The 23,928-nt window shown below is 38.5% G+C and overlaps 1 protein-coding gene across 3 annotated transcripts in view; it reads left to right on the top strand.

Annotated features, from left to right (window-relative positions):
- Nucleotides 1-23,928, top strand: part of Root (ciliary rootlet coiled-coil, rootletin) — an 88,417-nt gene that overhangs the window by 52,152 nt on the left and 12,337 nt on the right. For all 3 annotated transcript variants that reach the window (XM_069836550.1, XM_069836549.1, XM_069836551.1), the window contains exons 16-27: nucleotides 314-506; nucleotides 2,306-2,489; nucleotides 2,563-2,738; nucleotides 5,848-6,033; nucleotides 7,475-7,719; nucleotides 12,542-12,959; nucleotides 17,765-17,877; nucleotides 17,965-18,141; nucleotides 20,133-20,240; nucleotides 21,097-21,276; nucleotides 22,197-22,409; nucleotides 23,605-23,913. In XM_069836550.1, the coding sequence (XP_069692651.1) occupies nucleotides 314-506; nucleotides 2,306-2,489; nucleotides 2,563-2,738; nucleotides 5,848-6,033; nucleotides 7,475-7,719; nucleotides 12,542-12,959; nucleotides 17,765-17,877; nucleotides 17,965-18,141; nucleotides 20,133-20,240; nucleotides 21,097-21,276; nucleotides 22,197-22,409; nucleotides 23,605-23,913 (2,502 nt within the window). The remainder of the gene's footprint in view (nucleotides 1-313; nucleotides 507-2,305; nucleotides 2,490-2,562; nucleotides 2,739-5,847; nucleotides 6,034-7,474; nucleotides 7,720-12,541; nucleotides 12,960-17,764; nucleotides 17,878-17,964; nucleotides 18,142-20,132; nucleotides 20,241-21,096; nucleotides 21,277-22,196; nucleotides 22,410-23,604; nucleotides 23,914-23,928) is intronic.

Here is a 23,928-nt window from a genome sequence, read left to right on the forward strand (position 1 = left end):
AGAATTTTAGTTAAGGGCGCAAATAGTCATAGTTACTGGCGCATCCTATTAAACATCACAGTGAATAAAAATTAATAGTAATTGTGAACAGAGTCTACATTGAGAAATCCAAAGTGCAGAGTGAAAACTTAAAAATTGTATTGGTAAAATAGGATTCTGATCATAGAAGTTTGCTTTTGTGAATCTTTATTCCTGGTTGCACCCATCTAGAAGAGTAAGACTGAGCAAAAAGAGCTATTAGGAGGGAGGAGGAAGAATGTTGAATTTGTCTGTGAAGGAGAATAGTTTATTTTGATTGTTTGAACTATGACAGGAGCATGTGCGACTGTCCCTGGAGAAGCGACTCCAGCAGACAGTGCAGCAGCTGGGAGGGGAGAAGGACGGAGAAATACAGCAGCTGCAAGAGCGCATCGAGACACTGCAGCAGCACATGGAGAGCATCTGCCAGCAACACGAGGAGGCACTGCTGCGAGCCGAGAATGACAAGCAGCAGGCGCTGCTGCTGGGTGAGACTATGATGGGACTGCTAGTATAGGTCTTGATGCAGGGCCTGCTGCTGGGTGAGACTTTGATGGGACTGCTAGTGTAGGTCTTGATGCAGGGCCTGCTGCTGGGTGAGACTTTGATGGGACTGCTAGTGTAGGTCTTGATGCAAGGCCTGCTGCTGAGTGAGACTTTGATGGGACTGCTAGTGTAGGTCTTGATGCAGCAGGCCTTGCTGTTGGGTGAGACTTTGATGGGACTGCTAGTGTAGGTCTTGATGCAGCAGGCGCTGCTGCTGGGTGAGACTTTGATGGGACTACTAGTGTAGGTCTTGATGCAGCAGGCGCTGCTGCTGGGTGAGACTTTGATGGGACTGCTAGTGTAGGTCTTGATGCAGCAGGCGCTGCTGCTGGGTGAGACTTTGATGGGACTGCTAGTGTAGGTCTTGATGCAGGGCCTGCTGCTGGGTGAGACTTTGATGGGACTGCTAGTGTAGGTCTTGATGTAGGGCCTGCTGCTGGGTGAGACTTTGATGGGACTGCTAGTGTAGGTCTTGATGCAGGGCCTGCTGCTGGGTGAGACTTTGATGGGACTGCTAGTGTAGATCTTGATGCAGCAGGCCTTGCTGTTGGGTGAGACTTTGATGGGACTGCTAGTGTAGGTCTTGATGCAGCAGGCGCTGCTGCTGGGTGAGACTTTGATGGGACTGCTAGTGTAGGTCTTGATGCAGCAGGCGCTGCTGCTGGGTGAGACTTTGATGGGACTGCTAGTGTAGGTCTTGATGCAGCAGGCGCTGCTGCTGGGTGAGACTTTGATGGGACTGCTAGTGTAGGTCTTGATGCAGGGCCTGCTGCTGGGTGAGACTTTGATGGGACTGCTAGTGTAGGTCTTGATGCAGGGCCTGCTGCTGGGTGAGACTTTGATGGGACTGCTAGTGTAGGTCTTGATGCAGGGCCTGCTGCTGGGTGAGACTTTGATGGGACTGCTAGTGTAGATCTTGATGCAGCAGGCCTTGCTGCTGGGTGAGACTTTGATGGGACTGCTAGTGTAGGTCTTGATGCAGCAGGCGCTGCTGCTGGGTGAGACTTTGATGGGACTGCTAGTGTAGGTCTTGATGCAGGGCCTGCTGCTGGGTGAGACTTTGATGGGACTGCTAGTGTAGGTCTTGATGCAGCAGGCGCTGCTGCTGGGTGAGACTTTGATGGGACTGCTAGTGTAGGTCTTGATGCAGGGCCTGCTGCTGGGTGAGACTTTGATGGGACTGCTAGTGTAGTTCTTGATGCAGCAGGCCTTGCTGCACATACAGTAGTGCATGTGTAGGCCAGTTAGATGATATCATATCAGCAATATGTGCAGATTTCCCCTGGCAATTTGATAATTCAAATAAGGAATTATGATGCATGCGCAACAGATGCAAGAATTCTGTCAATCTAGATTAGTACATGTGTTGCATAATATGCACGTGTCTGATAAAATTAGCGTACAGGTTAGCAACACTGAACTTATGGACAAGCACTCAATTCATTGATGAGGAGTATAGAAGTTAAGAAGTTAATGGTGAGGAAAGTCAGTGCCACTGTGCAACAAACACGCACATGAGCTGTCACGTGTCTTCAGAGACATATATGTTTCTACAGTTGGCACTTGTGAATTTGAAGACAAAAGATAAAATTTTAAGGATGGCTGTCTATAAATTCGGCAAAGTTATGTGATATTGACCCTATAATAAACAAAGAGTAAATATGGTGAAATAACTCTGTTCTCTAGGGAACATAATGTTTGTCGTACTTATTTTGATACAGATGTGTTTATTTGCCTGCAGCACATCACGACCAGCAGGCATTGCAGGAGAAGCTAGATGGGGTGCAGAGGGAGCTGGAGGAGGAACAGGCATCCTTAGATCGACTGCGCAGGGACGCTTCCTCCAGGGCCGAGCAGGACCGTGGCAACATCAACCAGCTGCGCGATGAGCTGGCCCGCTTGAAGACGAGGCTTGAGGAGACCAGGTGCGTGCTGTGTGCATCGACGTTAGTCAGGGAGTCGAGGAACGTCACTGAGATCTGTTTAACAATCTTCCAGGCTGAAGGCAGAAGAGGAACGCAGCAGGCTGGACGGCAGACTGGAGGAGCTGCGCAAAGAGCGCGACCTGGTGCAGCAGGAGTGTGAGGAGCTGAAGGTGCAGCTGCACCTTGCAGAGGACCGCTTTGATGCCGTCCAGAACCAGCTGCAGGAGACCGCACGCAAACTTAAAGAAGGTAGGAAAGATGGCAATAGACGCCCAGTTTCCCTGGGAGGGCACTAACATAATGGCTAATACCAATTTTCAGATAGATTATTCACAATAAAAAAATTGATTGACATGAAAACCTTAGTCGTCATAAAATTAGTATTGACGCTATTAAAAGGAGAGCATAAGTGATTATAAATAAAAAATTAGAAACCCAAGCCTATGGTATGTTTAGAGCCTTTGATAAGTTTTCTGTCGAAAGTTGTTGTAACTTTATACTGCTGCAACATCACTTTAAGAATGGACCGTCAGCTATTGCAAGATCACGGGGGTAAATAATTGCTTCTATTTCTGGTACAGTGGTCACCCAAAAAATGGCCAGATGAAATTTTCTGAGTTTCAGTAAATTGGATTTGCACATGCGCGGGAATGCCTCAGCTGAGTTCACAAAGCACATCAGTGCTTTGAAGTGTTATGTCAGTCTAGATATGCACTAATGAGGGGTAAATCATTCCTTTCCAGCATTCTGAGTAGTGATTTAAAGTATCAATAAACTGACCATTGTAGTAGGTTCGAAATGCCCACTGCGAGATTACAGAACGACTTAAGCAAGAGCTTTGGCTCTGTAGTATTTTCGAATCAGCATCATGACAGAATAATTTCATTCTGTTTTTAGCACATTAGTTCAGCCCTCTAAACAGTCAATATTTATGTCAATTAATTTCAAGGCAGCAAATGGATTTTGGTTTTCAGGACTGATTCAGAAGGTAAGTTATTGACTGGTATGTTTCCTACATCTTATTACGTGAATAATATATGTTTCAAACTAAGCCACCATAAGGAAACTTCTTTTTGAAAAGTATGTCTTCAAACTTTTATGACGGAGTAGCAGGATTCATTCATATCATCATAATGAATAGATGTTAATTACATCACGTTGTCCTAACTAACGCACAGAATTCCCAGGTTCAAGTCAGTAAGTAAGATAATGTATGTCCTAAAATTAAAGTCACTGACATAGAATGCTAATAAGGAAAGTATTATTTTACAACAAAGATACTGTGGCATAAAAAAGAAAACTATTTTATTCTCTAATTGAAAAAAAAAAAAAAAACATTTCTAGTAGAAGTTCATATTTTATATCGTTGGACGTCTTCCTGCAATCTCTGCTATAATTCATCGGTGGTTGCAGGGAGTGCATATGGCTAGTCGAGGAGAATGCCTTTTAATGTATACATACATTTCAGGAGTTGGTCCTATCTTTGAAAATACTTTACAAATGTAGCTTAGTTCTAGAGTTTTTCTTAACAAAAGAACTGTCGTGTGTTATGGTGTGCCATACAACAAATTATATAGACTTCAAAATGATAAATCATAGGAATTAAAAATTATATAATAAAAAAAATTCCAGCTGGCATTGAACTCCATATGAATCTAGAATTCTATCCACTAGATCACAGATGGTGTTGCGAAGGTCATCCAAGTGACGAACATTCAATAAACTCTTAATGATCAATTATCGATCAGGAGACCACATCTCTCTTCGTTTGAAACTGCAATGAGTGAACCTTGCATTAAAACCGATTTTTGACTCAAACAAGACTCCAGCCATTTTTTCTTGAATGACTATACATGGCAAAAGTGTTATATCGCACTGAAGTATAGTCAATGAGCCCGTTGGCAGTTTGGTCGATATCTATGGCACAGCTAGGTTGTTGGGGCGATCTTGACTCATTGTCAATCGCAGGAAAGTTTAAGATGGCACAGAGTAGAGAGGTAGGCTTGCATGGCAAAGTTTCAGCACTGATTTTGGAATTTTTTAAATATTTTACGAAATCGAAACTATATACTTGGACATTTTCTTGTTTGGCGAGGTCTAAAAACATATTTGTGAGAAGTAAAACCCTCAGAATCCGACTGATAGAATTTATACGTATTTTTCTTTGTTTAATGTCTTAGCATTTTTATATAGCTGCATGAGGTTTATTCTCTCTGTGCTGCACAGACTGTATTAAATGGTCATTATTCAGGCCGTGTTCTAGAGTAGCTTTATGTGTTTATGTTCACAAACAGTTTTGTAGTGCTTGGGGCAACTCCCTCATTGGTCAGTTCCTTGGGACAGTGCCCCCTAACGGTGACTTCTTCGGAAGTGTTGTCCCCATGTAGTCAGCATATATGAATACAGCAACGACTATTATTATTATCATCATCATCATCATCATCATCATCATCATCATCATCATCATCATCATCACTACCATCACCATCGTCCAACAGGGAAATGACAACATTCTGTCGGGTATGTACTGGCGTTCAAAGACATCTGATCTACAATTTTCTGATGGTGTAAGCGAACCTGGTTGGGTTTTTCCGAGGTTTCCCCCACCGAAAAGGCAAATGCCGGGTAATATTTTGGCGAATCCTCGGACCTCATCTCATCTCACTACATCTCGCCAAAATGTAAAAAAAAATGTAAAAAAATTGTACAAAATTGTAAAAATTGTAGAAAATTACTGAATTGTAAAACTATAAAAATTTGTAAAAATTGTAATTGTAATATTGTAAAATGTTGACATGTTCCACATCTTAAAGCTTCATTGCTCATGTAAGATCTATGGAATAAAATAAATGAATGAATGAACTTTCTAACTATGGGATAAATCAGAATCAAAGATATAACAAATTGATAAACTTTGCTAGTTCTCAATAGGTGACACTAGGTGATGATGCAGATTAATAAATTATCGTCACAATTGACAATATCAGCGATTTCTCGCAACACCTAGTTAGTGCTTTTTACGATTATTAGAGAGGGATAAAATTTTTAATAATGCGGCACATTTATGTCCTATTGGCAACACTGACTGTTATCTGCGCTATCTATTCACAGAAGTAATAACTTACAGTATGGGTCAGGTATCTTTGAACAACAGTGCACAAGTTTCACTGTTGGCTGGCAATAAGAAAGTGATGATGGAGAATTGGTAAAATGATGGTAGGAGAAACTGGAATATCCTGATAAAACTTATTCTAGCATTACCTTTGTTTGCCACCAAATCTCACTTGGATTTTCCGGGTTTTGAACTCAGTTTCCCATAGCAGTAACATGATGATGAGAGGTTGCAATATGTTCGCAGCCGAGAACTGCAGTGAGACACTACGCAAGGAACTGACCGATGTGCGCCGTCAGCTGACAGACAGCAACTACGAGAAGGAGAAGTACAACAGCTCCAACAAGGAGCTGCGAGACTACGTGAAGAGGATAGAGGGGGAGAAGAGAGAGCAGGGACGAGCCCTGGAAGAGGCCTTCCAGAAGATTTCCAGTGAGTTGTATCATGTTTTAATATTGTGATTTTATACGATTACTGCTTTAACCATATATGCAACACCACATTGTTAAATAATTCTGCAGTTGAAGTGAGAAGATATGAGTTACCTGGGCCCTCTGGCGAAAGTGTTCCTATAACATGATGTCATGTCCTACATGTCTTTCACTGAAACCCATATTTTCTTATTTATTGTATTTCGTCTTACAGTATTGAGTGTGTCCTCGTAGCAAGAGTCTACGCAATGTTGTATCACTGGGAAGTTTTCTGTATGTATGTTTTTGCATAAATGTCCTAAAAGAATGATTTTTACAATGTTGAAAGGGATGTTTGCCTTAATCATCATCTCGCACAAATCCTTGAAAAAAAAACTGATTGTTTACTTGTTGAAGGATAGTTACTGGTACTCCTTCGTTCTTTGTTTGTAAACATAGTTTCACATTGTCTGTATGTTTCTTTCTGTTACAATGGTGTCATACATAGCGCCCTCCATTCCCTTTTACAGATACATCACAGACCTTGCACGTAATATTTCCTTCTTCAACCGTGAAATATTCCTTACCAACTTCTTTCAATGTCTTCAACAGTGAGACTCTTGTATTCTTTACTTTCGGCATCTAAACTAAAAATTCAAATGCCACATGTATTACAGCTACACCATATACTTTCACTGCAACAATCTGGAGCTCAATAGGTTGAACGAAATCGCAGTATCACTGAACACTTCGTTTTGATTTTGTTTTCTTTCCGCACATCTAACGGTATGCTGAGTTGTTTGTACGTAAGTCTGACTGTACACTGCGTTTGTGTCATCCCCAGTTGATGTCAACAACTCAACAGAAGCACATGAACAGCACAGATAGGAAAAAACTTTTCACAGCTTATTCTGTGTTCTTTTAATAATAATAATAACAATAATAATAATAATAATAATAATGATTTATTTAACCTGGCAGAGTTAAGGCCATACGGCCTTCTCTAACACTCAACCAGGTGTAAGACAGTGAAAGAAAAATTTTGTTCTAACATAAAAGTTGTGTCCCAAGGACTAAAACAAACAAATTTCATTTTTGCTTTAAAAAATTGTCCCCCTGCCCTCCCAAAAACATTTGAGGGGTTTATTTTGTGTGAAAATCCTTAATTATATGTCAGGTACAAGGAAAAAAGAGTTTTTAAAATTTGGATAAAAGACAGATTTTTCTCCTAAGTGTAGATAAGTACCTTAAAACAATCATCCCTATCAAAGGAGGTAAACACAATAAGCAATGCAAGCCTTTGGGCCTTCCTCCATGATAAAAGAAGGAAATTTTATTGCTGGAAGGACAACATTCAATCTACATACAGAACAGTCTGGGATGCATAGTGGGGGGCAAACATGGGAAATCCCACAAGAGGGAGCTGCAATAGAAAAATGATAAAATAAGGCATTGTGTTGCAGCACTGGAGGACACCAAGACAGGTCTGGACATGGAGCGCACCCGTCTGCAGGGCCAGGTGCGGGACTTGGAGCGACAGCAGCTGCAGACGTCGCACCAGCTGCAGAGTGTGCAGGAAGAGCTGCAGCGGTCGCACGCTGCCAACACGCAGGTGCAGAACGAGGAGAAGGAGCTGCAGGCACGCCTCGCCACAGAGACCGAGGAGCGCGAGCGGGCCCAGCAGGAGATGCACCAGCTCAAGAAGCAGGTGAAAGCTGCTTATGCACTGCCAATTTTATTGTCCTTCAATATGTTCCTTTTATTCATATAATTCGTCTTAGCACCCTCATGTGATCTTCGTTCCTTTGCCTTATACCCCACAATCTTCAAGATTTCGTTTGTCAGTCAAGCAGATCAGTTGTCTGTAACATCCTCAGCAAGTGTGAACCCTTTTCTCCTCATCACCTGAAAAAAAAGATACACCTGGCACCAATCTTCGAAATGTTGCAATTTTCTTTTTCATCACCAGCAATAGGAACTATACGTCTTCTGAACTGACCCTTGCTTGCTGCGGAATCAATTCACTTTGTATCTTACACAGTTGACAACCATCTCCTTGTTCACTTTCACCATCACCACCTTAATCCACTACTCAGCCCAACAATAGTGAGTTAGTCAATTTTATCAATCACTCAATTTATAAATCAGTCAGTCATTTAGTTCACGAATCAACTGGTCTGTCAAGAAATCAGTTTTTAAACATGGTGCTCATCTGTCTGGAAAACAGTGAATACTAGAAAATATTACGGAAATTGATAAATTATAGGAAAACTGGGAAACATCAGGGAATTCTTAAATATATCCTGGAACTTTATTCCTTCTTCCGTGTAATAATAATAATAATAATAATAATAATAATAATAATAATAATAATAATAATAATAATAATAATCTATACTAATAATAAATCTGTAACCGAAATTTCTCTGGTAATTTTCTCTTTTCCGAAAATAATTTGTGTTAACATGTATAATTAATCATCCTGAAACCGAAAATGCTTTTTTGAAATTTTTGTTTGTATGTCTGTCTGTCTGGATGTTTGTTACCTTTTCACTTGATAATGGCTGAACGGATTTCGATGAAAATTCGAATATAAATTAAGTTCGTTGTAACTTAGATTTTGGGCTATATGACATTCAAAATACTTTATTTAAAAGGGAGGTTATAAGGGGGCTTCAATTAAATAAATCGAAATATCTCGCTTATTATTGATTTTTGTGAAAAATGTTACATAACAAAAGTTTCTTTAAAAATGATTTCCAATAAGTTTTATTCCAAGTAAAATTTTGATAAGACTGATATTTAAGGATATACAAGAGTTTTAAAATAACAATACAATACATTTTCACCGCCGCCTCAGATTATAGCATCATTGTTCTGTAACTCCTATGTGCAAAATATAAAATTCATCAGTAAGAAGAAAAAACAGATTTATTCATTCTGTGGCAGTGGTACATAGGAGATCGTGAATTCTTACATTTTCGAAAGAAAGAAATATAATTACATACAGGAGATTGTATTATTTGCTGTATATCTATTTAAGTTATTTAATAGAGCAAAAATCTGAAAATCGATGTCACATAGGAGTTATTGCAGGAACGACGTCGATGGCTATAATGAAATTAAAACAAATGACTCCGTCTATTTAAGGTGGCCTTGACGTTTATCAATATTAATATATAGAGAATATTTGTGTGTTTGTATGAAGTGATCTCAGAAGCTAATTTGGATAATTCCTTCACTATTTAAAATTTGTAGTTTCTCTAGATGGATGTAATACTACATATGAGGGCTGAGGTAAGATGAAAATAGATCTTTACGCACAGAAAACTTGATATTCTGTCGAAATATTGTATAACTTGATTATTGCAACTTTATTTGGTCCACATAAAATACTCTAATTTTATACACTTAAATTTCTTTTTGTTCACAGAACATAATAGTTTTGTCGTAAAGATGAGTATTTTTACTGGACCATACAGACCATAATAAATAAACATTTTACCATAGAGCTCACTGGAGCTGATTTATTTTAAAAGGTGTCACGAAATGGCGTTCCTGCGCTCATAATTTACCCACATTCGTTTCCTGTGTTTCCTAAAATAATATTTATGTGCCACATTTATTTCCATTTTTTTTATTTACATAAACAATGATGCACAACCGAGCGAGTTGGCTCAGACGGTAGAATTTGAAACTCACATTTGGGAGGTCCCGGATACAAACTGTGTGGCCGACCAATCTGACTGGGGTTTTTCATGATTTCCCTTAGTCATAAGGGCAAATGCCGGATTGGAAAGATACATGCCATGATTCATCACCGCCTCAATTACCAATACCAAAAACATTAATCAAAGTCTATAATCAGTTACATGAACACAAGCCATCTACAACACACAATAGAAACAGGAACTCAACGAGAGTAAAAACAGCCTACTCATACCCACACATTCTAAACACGCGACATGACCACAGATGTTAAGGCGTGAATAAAATAAACTTAACAAAAAAAAAAAAAGATGCACAGTAAGGTTAACATAAAAATTATCTTCGTACACAATCAACTTTATTAATTTGGAGTGATTTATTAAAGGATGCATTCAAGACTAATTTAGAAAAATGTTAAACGAATTATCCTTGCACCAAAAACGGATGTTCTCTGAACCAAATGGTCATATTTTAATTATTTGCATGTAATAACAATTAAGAAACATTTTAAAGGAATTATCATTGCACCAAATGAGTGGTCTCTGGACCAAAATGATCGCATTTTAATTATTTAAATATAATTTAAATTAAGTAACATATTAAACGATTTATCCTTCTATCAAACCCGAATGTTCCCTGGACCAGATATTCTATTTTAATTATGTAATTACTTCATATTTATTTCTAACAAGTGCAGCGGAGCACACGGGTATGGATAGTAATAATAATGATAATAATAATAATAGTAATAATAATAATCATTCAATCATAGTTTTCTGCCCAAGGGCAGGTCTTTCACTGCAAACTCAGCATTCTCCAATCTTTCCTATTTTCCTCTTATGGCCACGTGCATCAATGTCAGTTAGTGTAACCACCAGTTAAAATTGCACCTAACCTCTGGTTAAGCATTTTTATGGTGCATGGACCTCGGTTAGACTTAAACAGGAGGTTAACCACGATAATCTCTAACCGGCCATATTCAAGTGATTAAAGGAATAGCAGTGAGTGGAAGGAGAGAATTCCTACGAGTATTAGGTGACAGAAAAATCTACCATGTCATTTCTGCCGCAACAAATGGATCACTTGGAATAATTGCAGAAACAGTCCTATTTATTTTGACCCGTGAATCGGCTGCTTATATTACGATTCTATGCAACTGATATTTTCAGTATTTTTAAAGGAAACATTCAACTATCTTTTCCTACATCGCAGGCTGAACGAAGAGAGATTATGGATCGGTCGTAGGATATTGCACAGTTCCGTGGTATAATCAGTGCTCTGAATTTTACATACATTCCTTCTTATCTTCTTCTGTATTTTCCTTTATTGTTATTCCATTTTTTTCTATAATATATTTAAATCTAGTAATTAAGTCTATTAATACTTCAAACTCACATTGGAATATAATCATTTTAACATTTTATTTTCTGTTTGTAAAATTTTAACCTTACTTTCTTACAAATGGCTTTAAGAGAACTCTGAGGTTCATTGCCGCCCTCACATAAGCCTGCCATCGGTCCCTATCCTGAGCAAGATTAATCCAGTCTCTACCATCATATCCCACCTCCCTCAAATCCATTTTAATATTATCCTCCCATCTACGTCTCGGCCTCCCAACTAACACTCTATATGCTTTTCAGGATTCGACCATACGTGCTACATGCCCTGCCCATCTGAAACGTCTGGATTTAATGTTCCTAATTATGTCAGGTGAAGAATAATACAATCCGTGCAGTTCTGCAGTGTGTAATTTTCTCCATTCTCCTGTAACTTCATTTCTCTTAGCCGCAAATAGTTTCCTAAGCATCTTATTCTCAAATACCCTTACCCTCTGTTTCTCTCTCAAAGTGAGAGTCCAAGTTTCACAACCTTACAGAACAACCGGTAATATAACTGTTTTATAAATTCTAACTTTCAGCTTTTTTGAGAGCAGACTGGATGACAAAAGCTACTCAACCGAATAATAACAGGCATTTCCCATATTTATTCTGTGTTTAATTTCCTCCCGAGTATCATTTATATTTGTTACTGTTGCTCCCAGGTATTTGAATTTTTCCACCTCTTCAAAGGAGAAATTTCCAATTTTTATATTTCCGTTTCGTACAATATTCTGGTCACGAGACATAATCATATACTTTGTTTTTTCGGGATTTACTTCCAAACCTATCTCTTTACTTGCTTCAAGTAAAATTTCCGTGTTTTCCCTAATCGTTTATGAATTTTCTCTTAACATATTCACGTCATCCGCATACACAAGCAGGTGATGTAACCCGTTCAATTCTAAACCCTCTGTGTTATCCTGGACTTTCCTAATGACATATTCCAGAGCAAAGTTAAAACGTGAAGGTGATAGTGCATCTCCTTGCTTTAGCTCACAGTGAATTGAAAAAGCATCCAACGAAACTGGCCTATATGGCTATACGAACTCTGCTGTAAGTTTCACTAAGACACATTTTAATTAATTGAACTAGTTTCTTGGGAATACCAAATTCAATAAGAATATCATATAAAACTTCTCTCTTAACCGAGTCGTATGCCTTTTTGAAATCTGTACTGTACCCTTATACTCCCATTTTCTCCAATATCTGTCAAATACAAAAAAATCTGATCAATACATGTAACTGTACATATATTTTTATAATATTAAATTGAAAAAAAAAATACATCCTCAGAATTTATTTAATGGATAACTACTTTATTTTCCAGCTTCATTTTATAAATTGTAACTTCAAGAGATAAAATGACTTTGTGTCTGGAAAACAAAGAAATGTCAGGAATATTTGAATGGACACTTTGGCAGAGCAGTTGGTTTCGTCATGCAGGTGGCCGAGGTGGAAAGCAGCCTGGACCTGTCGCGGCAGGAGCTGTCCAGGATGCGATCACGTGGAGACGAGGAGGAGGAGCGGTGGCGAGGCAGGGAGCAGGAGCTGCTGGTGAGGCTCGAGGACAGCCGCGGCCGTGAGCGCAAGCTGGAGGACCAGAAGCACAACCTGGAGGTGTGCCTGGCCGACGCCACGCAGCAGATACAGGAGCTGAAGGCGCGCCTGGGGGGAGCCGAGGGACGAGTCAGAGCCCTGGACGCGCAGCTGCTGCAGCTGGAGGGCGCCAAGAAGGACGTGGAGCAGAAGTTGAGCAGTGTGGGCTCCACCCTGCGCAGGATCGCGGGCATACAGCTGGACGGCAGCGTCACCCTGCCCTACAAGCTCATGAGCCCCTCCAGGAGGTGGAGTCCGGCCAAAGGTGCGTATCACATGCGAGGTATGAGAAACACATTTCCATAGCAGCGAGTGTTGAGAAAGCTCCAAAACATGACTGGATGACTAATGTGGAAACTTCTTCTCATACTGCACAGAAGATAATCAAATACAAAACTTAGCTGTAAGGTGGCGAAATTAATGCTTGAATAAAAGGTTATGGAAAAATTATGTTGAGTAACAAGACGGGCTACTCAGCTACTCTGTTCCAGCATGCACTGTTGTTTCTTTAATGCAACATCGGTAAGTTGTTATGGGAAGGTAAGTTTTGTGTTTATCTGTCTGCTGCTTGTGAGCCAGCATAACTGGTGTACTGGGGCAGTTTCATGGCCTTGAAGTGATCCTACCTTTTTTATGGGATGAAGAAGAGGAGACTTTGTGAAGAACGCTGTACGTACAGCAGCAATGTCCTTGTTCATCTCAGAGTTATGCCTTATACATTAGACTTTAGTTCCACATATAATTTGCGTCATGGTGGTTACGTGAGTTGTATAGTTTGCAAAAAAACTGCCAACCAATAGAAACCATGAGCAATAAATATGCGCAGTGAAGGTTGCAGCATTGTGAATAAGTGTCTTCGCAGGACTTGTTTATATGGGGATTAAAAAACAATGTTAGTAGCCTATTAGAAATCTCTGTCATTTGTTATGTAGGTCTGGAGGTAAGAACCAGACTGTTACAGGATGAAAGTGGGCTGTCAGACTGAACTGTTCTCGTTGCAAGGCAGAATAGTGACGAAAACCAACCAGCACAGTTTGTGTCATTCATGGGCAAGATTTTTGAACATGCTGTAAATCTATAAAGGTTTTATTTTTCCTGAAGTAAAATGTACTAAGGATTTTTTTTGGTCTTAAAATTTCGTTGCTCGAATATAATAGTGCGCAATATTAATTTATTTAATCTTATTTGAAAGTACACAGACACGTCCATAAACATAAATAACTTCATTACAAGAAGTAATAATAAATAGACAAAACACAGTTCTTAGAGCAGAATTTATAATACATACAATAAGAAATCAGAATATAATGCCAGCCAGAGAAGAGTGGGCTAATAACACTGGGCAACAGTTATTTTGCACCAGACATAAAAATCAGTTCGGGTTTTCAAGATGCATAATATAATTCATTTTCTACGCATTTTATTTAAAAAATCACCATATATCATGTGTAACTATTTTTTTTTTTTTGCAAATGTGACGACACATTGTGTGAAAACAATATTAGTATACGTAGGCTACCATGTTAGAAGCACTTGTGGAAACGGAAATTATTTTATTATCTTTTTACGAGTCTATTTGGAGGGGGTGAAACAGGTTCACAGTATGAATTCACTTCAGTTTATCTGATCTTACTTGAGATGTGTATTTCTTTCACTGTGAGCTTTAATGGCATTACTGTAGTTTATATTTTACAATAGACCATCCTGTCAAAACCACTTCTAAAAGCGAAAATTATTTTATTGCCCTTTTCGGTTCCATCTGGAGGGGAAGAAACAGATTCGCTGTATGAAATCGCTTCAGTTTACCAGGACATTTCCGTGGTGTTAGTATTCTGTGTAAGACGTGTATTTCTTTAAAGTGTGCTTTAATGATATGGTTTATATGTGCGGATTTGAAGGTTGTAGCATTGCTTCTTGGAATGCAATTAGGCTACACAAACTTTTGCCGCTTTCTGTGCGAATGGGACAGTCAGCAGATAAGCATTATGAAATAAAAGTATGACCAACACGATAATCACTAGAGCCAGGGATGAAAAATATTATACATCAACCCCTTGTACCTCAAAGTCATTTTACCCTCTTTACGCATTAAAGCCCGGTTCAGACGGTGCGTGTTTCTGTGATGGATTCCAAGGTGGCTGCGCGGATGGGTCGCCTGCGTGGTCACTCACCGTTAATAATGCGCTCTGGTGGCTCCGTGGATGGCTAGCTTGCTGGATTTCGAGGATAGGTTCCTTGCTATTTTTCCTGCGTGCTTCTGTACTGGTTCAGTGTTACCAAAATAGTTGTTTTCCAACTAAATCTTTTTTTTTATGTATTTCTTAGTTTCTAAGGATAGAATAATCAAATATAGAACTTCAGTTGTTTTAAACTCCTTGTTTAATTGCTTTGTTGCAACATTTACTATTGTTAATGTAGAATTTTAGTTGTTTTCCACTTATGGTTAGTTTCTTATTTATCATGAGTGTTATCTAGACTGTTCTGGACCTTGGGAGCGAGAAAACAACAGTGTGGATCAACCTCGGGAAGGTTGCAGGAGCTACTATTTTAAGGGAAGAGGATGGTATTTTTGATGAAAAATTACTAAATTAAATATATATATATATATATATATATATATATATATATATATATATATATATATATTCTTTAAAATACTCTGTGATATGTGTGGATCGCCATTTTTAAACTTCCTGCATTATGGATTTTTAAATCACTCGCCCACATTTATAGTTATTTCTGGTAAATTAAATTTTTCAAAAAATTGTTTTTTTCTTTAAAATACCCTTTCAGTGGTCTGTATAGCAAGTTTGCTGGTCGACCAATATTAAACATAAAAAAATACCCTTTGATATGTGTGGAATACATTGCATAACATTTTGTGGGTATTTGTGCCCTTATCGGATGTTGAGACGTCATTTTTAAACTTCCTGCGCTATGGATTTTTAAATCACACGCCCGCTTTTATTGGTTTCCAGTAACTTAATTTTTTTTTGCTACATTGCCAGACAAAATGAATATAATTATTTCTGAACTATTAAAGATACATGCATGATATTTAGAACACACATTCTTTAGACTATTAGGAAACTTTTCTCTCTAACAGAATTTTGTTAATTGATTTCATTTTAAAAATACGTGCGTTTGTTTGCAAGAAAGGAAATCAGAAAATTGTTATTAAATTTTAATTGTTTATTTTACCAACGTAGGGACTAATATCAAAATTTGTTACAGACAGTTTGTAGAATATACTTTTGCAAATACATTGCAAAAACTGTTTGAATCTATCTTTAAAAATGGTTTAGATATACAGTATCGGTTTTAGTACAATCCTGCATTGGGTTTTTTTTTTTTTTTTTTTTCAAATTTGGGCCCCCAAATAATTTTTTTTTTTTTTTTTTTTACATTTTTATTTGGTTGAGTTGCCACAGCTATGAGCTCTCTACAGACAAAAAATTAATAATTTACACCAAATAGGAAAAAAGTTTTGAAAAATACCATCCTCTCCCCTTAAGAGAGCAAGTCGAAATTTTTGATTATGAATTCCTACAGTTGGACCAGAGATCAAGTCAGAACTTTAATTGAGGCGTACAGAGAAGAGACATGTTTATATGCTATACAAACAGCATTGTTAAGACATCTTGGCCCGTATTTCTACGCAGTAACCATTTTCGGCTCCACATTCTACTCTTTTTAATTTGATCCGACTCCTCAGCGTTCAAAGCTAGCAAAACAGCAAAGGCTGCTGAACGTCTTCTTCGTACAGCTTCCATTTTTTATGTTTACAAATCATACCGCGCCAGCATCTCCAACTTCCAAACTGGGATCCAGCCAAAGAGTTTGTAATACTTCAAACTCTTTGGATCCAGCATGCAAGGCAGCTCGCTCCATGTGAACGAAAACCATCACTGCAGCCACCACGAAACCCAGCACCGTAGCCACCACGGCACCTAGCCTGCTAGCCACCTTGGAATCCATCACGGAAACACGCACCGTCTGAACCAGGCTTAAGTTAGGGTTAATGAAGAATTTTGTTGAAAGGATGAATAATGAAACTGAAGCATTTAAATATATCCAGGAAAAATTTCCTGCTTAGTGACTCAGAAATAAAAGAGGAAATTTTCAAGGTGTCACAAATTACAGAAATAATGAAGGACATCATTTCGAATCTTTGTTGAAAGGAAAAAAGAGAGCCGCCTGGATTGCATTCAAGGAGGTTATATTAGATTTTCTGGGTAATCGTAGAAGTGAGAACTATGAGGAACTAGTGAAAAATTTACTTTTGGCATATGAAACTATAGGTTGTAACCTGTTACTGTAAATTCACTTCCTTCACTCCAATCTTGACTTTTTCCCCGAGAATTATGACGATTTCAGTGATGAGCATGATGAGTGCTTTCATCAAGAAATTTCAGCTATGAAGAAAAGATACCAAGCACAGTGGAGTACCAATGTGCTAGCAGACTATTGTTGGACTTTAGCTCGTGATGTAACTGATGCCCAGTATAAAAGAAAATGCAGAAAAAGAAAGTTGTAATCTTCTGAACAGTGAGTATTTAACTTTATTGTCATTATATAAAGCAGTATTTTGAATAGATATAAATTCGAAAATTTCTCAAAAACCATAACCAACAACTGTTTTTATTGTCATATTCAGGAGGTTCAAATTATATAGAAAACATGTATCACATACCCAGCGCAAAAAAAAAAAAAAAAAAAGAAAGAAAGAAAAGGAAAGTTAAAATTTGTTACGCAGTGTAATTAGTCATGTTTGAGTGAATTTGTTTTTTAAATGCATTATGTTTTCAAGAGAATTAATCAGTATTATTCAAATAATTGAATGTCTTAAAAGACACAGCATATAATATTATATGCTTCTTCTTCAGCAAGCTTACAGAACTATTATTAAGTATAACAGAATGCGAATTGCACTAATGTGTGCTCAGGGACAACTGGACATTGAGTCTTATCACTTCTTTGCAGTTCCAAGCCTGAACAAAACAGCTGGCGATTGATTGTGCTTCCAGAAATGCCATTCACTGAACATGAGGAGGGAATTGTGTATTGCAGCTCAAGACCACGCAGATGGCAGAGGCGAGGGCATGGTGGACGTGGACCCGGAGGTCATAAGGAAGGGCGTCAGATCTCTGATGCAGCAGGTGGCGCAGATAGAGAGGGAGAGGGTAAGGAATTGAACCTGGAATTGCGCAGTCAACTGGTTTGATCGCGAAGTCCGTTGCCAACTGAGATGTTTGGTTGCTGACACTCAGGACGACTACAAGACGCAAGTGGCCAGTGCGAGGAAGCAGCTGCAGGAGGCCCAGGACCTGCAGAGCAAGGTGGACACCAAGCTGACCGCGGCCCTGCAGAACGTGAGAGCAGTGCAGGACGAGAAGGGCGCGCTGGAGGCCAAGCTGGGCCAGAAACAGGCTGTTCTGCAGGCCCAGGTATTGCCGTCGAAATTCTACTAATCGTCATTTAAGCCAAAACTCGTCTGATCTTGTGATTAGAATGGTTAAACCTGTTCAATTCACCGGAATGTAGTACAGAGCATGTCAGCAGTTATATCACTGGTTATTGAATGTTACAGCATCCAAGACCAATAAGAAATGTGATGGATTTAATAAATTAAATCAGTGTGATAATGTTACGGAATAAATTTCTTGTAATACATAATTTTGTTCCAAGTTATAATTTAAAAGTTTCATTTTCAGAATATATCGTGTAAATGATTCAATTGCCATTGTTATGTAGCCACCTAGTAAATTAACGACGATAATGCAAGCTCCTCTGTAGATTCTGTACATGGTTCATTGAACGCATGGAAATTCCTGTTTATTGCAAATTATAATGCATTGTACTTCTCATTAAATAGCCGTTATTTCGTATCACACATTCAACTAAAACTATCTTGCTGACTGTTTTGTGGTTCAAACTTCGCCAAGGTCTATAAAATCTGTAGCATGGCTTCCTTCAGGAGAAAAGGAAAGAGGTGAAGTTGGAAACACTATATGTAATGTTAGGGAGTAACTTATACAGTCAAGCTTCAGTTATCGTCGTTTTTGCTAACTGTTCTTCACTATTTAGTGCCATTAAATATGATATGATATGATATGATATGATATGATATGATATGATATGATATGATATGATATGATATGATATGATATGATATGATATGATATGATATGATATGATATGATATGATATGATATGAGATTATATATATATAAGCAATAACATGAGCTGCTGCCAGGAAGTCAAAAGGAGAATAGCAATGGCAAAGGAAGCTTTTAATAGAAAAAGGAGCATCTTCTGCGGACCTCTGGAGAAAGAACAAGGAAGAGACTAGTGAAGTGCTTTGTGTGAAGTGTAACATTGTACGGGGCAGAAACATGGACATTACAACGAAGTGAAGAGAAACGAATAGAAGCATTTGAAATGTGAATATGGAGAAGAATGGAGCATGTGAAATGGATAGAAAAATAAGAAATGAAGCTGTGCTAGAAAGAGTGGGCGAAGAAAGAATAATGCTGAAACTGATCAGAAAGAGAAAAAGGAATTGATTGGGTCACTAGCTGAGAAGAAACTACCTTCTGAAGGATGCACTGGAAGGAATGGTGAACGGACAAGAGTTGGGGCAGAAGAAGATATCAGATGCCAGACGACATTAAGATATATGGATCATATGAGAAGACAGAAAATAGAAAAGATTGGAAAAAGCTGGGTTTGCAGTGAAAGACCTGGCCTTGGTATTATGGTGCCACAATTACATTCATTACATACACATTTTCGTTCATATTACTCTTTTTACCCAAGTTCACATCTAACTACTCCTATCTCCTGACCACATTTATCTAATGCCATTAAATATTGTTATCATGAGGATTCTACAATAGTCTGTTTTGCCAGATCACGTGCCCTTGTGATGTAGGCATCAAACAGTTAATTTCAGTGACTAGTTAATAAACAGTCTTACTTTAATTTTACATTTCTTTTAAAGGCCTATAAGAAATACAGTATAATGGATTTAATAAGTTAATCAACATCATAGTGATAGATTGCGTGATAGATTTATTAAGTTACATTAAGTTACAAAACTACAAATTTAATAATTTAAAAAATGATCTATATACAAATGTAGTTATGCATAATAAATATACAATTTCATTAAACAAATTCATTTATCGCAAATCTCAGTAATTAATTGTTCAAACTTGCACTTACTAATCAACATCGTAGTGTTAAGGGTTAATTTTTCTGTAGTCCACATTTTTGTTCAAAGTTACAGTTTAAAAGTGATGCATATACGTGACTAGGCTCATTTTTGGAATGATTGTCTCTAAGTGATTCAGTTACATCATTTTGGTAACTCGCAATTTTAACGAGATGGCATTGTATCAGTAACAGTTGAAGGTGTACGCTTGTCCTGTTGCAGACAGAGGCCCTGCAGCAGAAGACGGAAGAGGCGCAGCAGATGAGGGACAAAGTTACAGCCCTCGAGCTCGTAGTCAGCAGTGGGACTGAAGAGAAGGGGCAGTACGAGGTAAAACCCTATCATGCCTGCTTCAATTTACGTGGCAAGTGCACTAGTAGCAAACTACACTTACGTGTTCAATACTGGCAGTCCTGGAGCAGCAAGGCATGTTATGCAATTTGTACTCAGAATATTCAAACTTGGATAGATATTATTCACTTTCAGTATTTATAAGAGCTTGGTTTTTTAAGCATGCTCCATTACCATTCGGTAATAATATATGCTTTTGCAACTTTAGCAGAGTACATTAACATAGTTACATGTTCCACTATTTACATTATTTTCGCAAATTCATCTTAAATCGTAACAACTTTTCCATTAGGTACCTACAATACTTACAACGAACTGAAATTAATGTTCCTCATAAACTGTATTGAATCTGATTCATGATTTTTATGAGTTCATTGTTTGTAGTTGGCCACTTCCCTCCATGTATTAATATTGTCTGTATCATTTTCCGGCATTGAGTTTCCAACTTTTCACACTTGTGTATTAAGTGTTCTGCTTTTTGATAGAAATAATTCCCCCTCTCTCTTTCTATCTCTCCCTCCTTCTGTCTCTCTCTTCCTCTCCTCCTGCTCCCTTCCTGTCTCTCTCCTATGTATGTATCTAAAAGTAGAAACAATGTGAAGATTGGATCTGATACCAGTTAACAAATGTGACAATTGGAGCTGATACCAGTTAACAAATGTCACAATTGGAGCTGATACCAGTTAACAAATGTGACAATTGGAGCTGATACCAGTTAACAAATGTCACAATTGGAGCTGATACCAGTTAACAAATGTGACAATTGGAGCTGATACCAGTTAACAAGTGTGACAATTGGAGCTGATACCAGTTAACAAATGTCATTTGTTTGCAGGATAAGCTTGAGAAGATGCGGCAGGCAATGAACAGACTGGAGAATGAGAAACGTAACCTGCAAGAGGAGTTGGCTCGCAATGAGTCGCGGGCTACGAAGCTGGAACTGCAGAGATTGTCTCTGGAAGGAGATCTGCAGCGCCTGCAGATGATCCTGCAGGAAAAAGAATCTCATGTCCAGGTACAATAGTAGGAGTGCAGTTAATTCAGGATGCCAGTGCTGCGAGACATGTAATGGAGATGGAAATCGATCACGAACAAGAAGGTTAGGGGTTTGATATCGAGGGAAGAGATTAAAATGATCTCTTTGGTTTATTGACCACTGCTTCGTGGGCGAAGTTGTGAGGGGAATAGAAAACGGGCAGAGAAGGAGGAGGAGGAGGATGGAGAGCGAGTCTCAGAAGCAAAATGGAGATAAACAGTTGTGAGCCAGTCACCTGACTAGCAGTATGGTTGGTTGCCTAAAAAAAATAGTTGCTGTGACTTAGTAAGTGTGTATGTATATATAAGTTAACAAGCTATTGTGGTTAATGAAACTAGTCAGGAATAATGTTTTCATATATCCTCATGGCTTGTACTGGTCATTGCAATATATTTGTTTTAACTTTTGCAATATATTGTTTGTAGTTAATTTGAATATTAATAATTAACAATGAAAATCCGGGGATATCTGGAAAAAAATTATTGAATCCGGAGACTAATTTTTTTCCAGGGACAGAAAGTAAAATTCGGGACATCTGGTAACCTTAATGTAAAATAAAGACAAGAAAAGCTATACTATAGTGAAGAAATATTACAGCGGTTAACACTTCCTTTTACGTAACAACTCGAGACAGATTTAGAAGTTTGATAACGGGACAGTAGACCTAACGTAATAAATGTATAATTTTATACAAGAGTGGTATACGGCAGAAGGTGTTAAATTAATTTAATTTTTGTCCTAATAGACGTAGTCTTACAAGCAGTGTTATCTGTATTGAAATTGCTTCCACCCCAATTTAAAGTTGTTAAATTTTAGTTTCGATCTTTTCTTCAGTAACATAAACATCGTGGGAATGTGTGTGATTGGATTAACTCATTGTTGTTGGCTTTTCCATGCAGAAGCTGCAAGACAGATGCGAGGTGCAGGGCCGCAGCGTGGCCAGCCTGGAGGAGCGCTGCACCTCGCTCAAGGCCACCATCGACCAGCTGAACCTGGCGCTGGAGAGGGCCAACACCGGCGAGGCAGAGATGCGGGCTGAGATCCAGAGCCTGCAGAGGACGCTGCTCGACACCAGCTCCACCTCGCAGTCCAGCAGCGAGAAGCTCAAACAGGTCTTGACAGAGGGCGTTAAAGTGCACTTTGTAAAGTAATCTGATGCCGTAATTATATTGTAGAGCTGATGTAAAAAATTCCACAGCTCCCTAGATGCTCTGTGAATTTCATATAATTGGTCAGTGTCATTTTCATTAGAGTGTAAGACAAATAGCCTAATTTGCAAATAATAATTTTATATATGATAAGGAATAAATTCTTCCTAGCCTTAATAAATAGAAATACAATAAAATTACAATAAACCAAAAACAGTATTAAGCACCAACAAAAATAATCTGCCTAGGACTGGAAGAGAAATATGCCATTTGGAGATGATAATTATACAATTTAACCCGGGGCACATGCAAGGAGGAAGGGTTTACCGGTTTTAAATCCCCCCTTGAACTTTAAAAAAAATTACATATTTAGATTTGAATATTTTTTTATCCATAATCGTTTCCCTCCTCTAATTTTTCACCGTCAGAGTAACAAAATCTACATCGACATAAGGCATAGTCCTCCTACCCCTCCTTCAATATAATCCCTGTGCTTGGTGCTGCGACACGTTCGAATTATAACAATGCTATCTTTATTATAGAGAGACCTACCGACCTTGTGATAAAATGAAGCTGACACAATGTGAAATTTAACTTGTTGTGAAACATATTGAAAGGTTGTTTTGACAGTTGTGCAGTTCATATGTTAAATATTGTTCATTGTCGATTTTAAACTCATTTTAAGAGCAGTATTCACCCGACTGTTAGTTTGAGTTCTGACTTTACCGTGAAATGATCATTTGAAGTTTTGTGCATTTGACAGTTCATATTTTAATAATAATAATAATAATAATAATAATAATAATACACAAAATTTAAAATACCGATAATATAAATATGTAAACAATTTTAATAATGATCTCCCCTCCCCTTGACAAAATTCTGTGTGTGCCATTGAATGTAACTACTTTAGAATTTAAAAATACAGTACCACAATAAATACAGGCCAAAATAAGGTTAAGTTACTTACACACTGAGAAGTCCAGCTGGCAAATCCACGGGGAGCAGAAGATCTAGATTAGTCTGATTACTCTGAATTAAGACATTTCAAAAAAAATTCCTCTACCAGAGAAGAAACAGATAATAGACGTAAGGAGCGGGGATAAGTAGGTGAGACACCTATAGGGCGTAAATATGTTGAATGTGTTGATGTATGCAGCTGCAGAAGTCGCTGACCAACAGTGAGAACGAGCGGAGAGTGGTGATGGAGAGGCTGGAGACGGCCCAGCAGAGCCTGGCGGAGCTGCGCAGAGCCAACCAGCACCTGGCGGACCAGACGCAGCGGCTGCAGACTGAGCTGGCCAACAATGAGGTGCAGCGCTCCGGACTAGAGGCACAGCTGAGACTCGCCAGTTGGCCGCCAGAGAGCGCAGCATCAGGCAAGGATGAGGAGCTGATGCGGCAGCTGCAGACGTCACAGCGTGAACGCATGGAACTGCGTGGGAAGGTGGAGTCATTGTCAGACAAGGTATGGGAGTCTGCA

This window comes from Periplaneta americana, chromosome 9 (assembly GCF_040183065.1).
Source record: "Periplaneta americana isolate PAMFEO1 chromosome 9, P.americana_PAMFEO1_priV1, whole genome shotgun sequence".
Lineage (NCBI taxonomy): Eukaryota > Metazoa > Arthropoda > Insecta > Blattodea > Blattidae > Periplaneta > Periplaneta americana.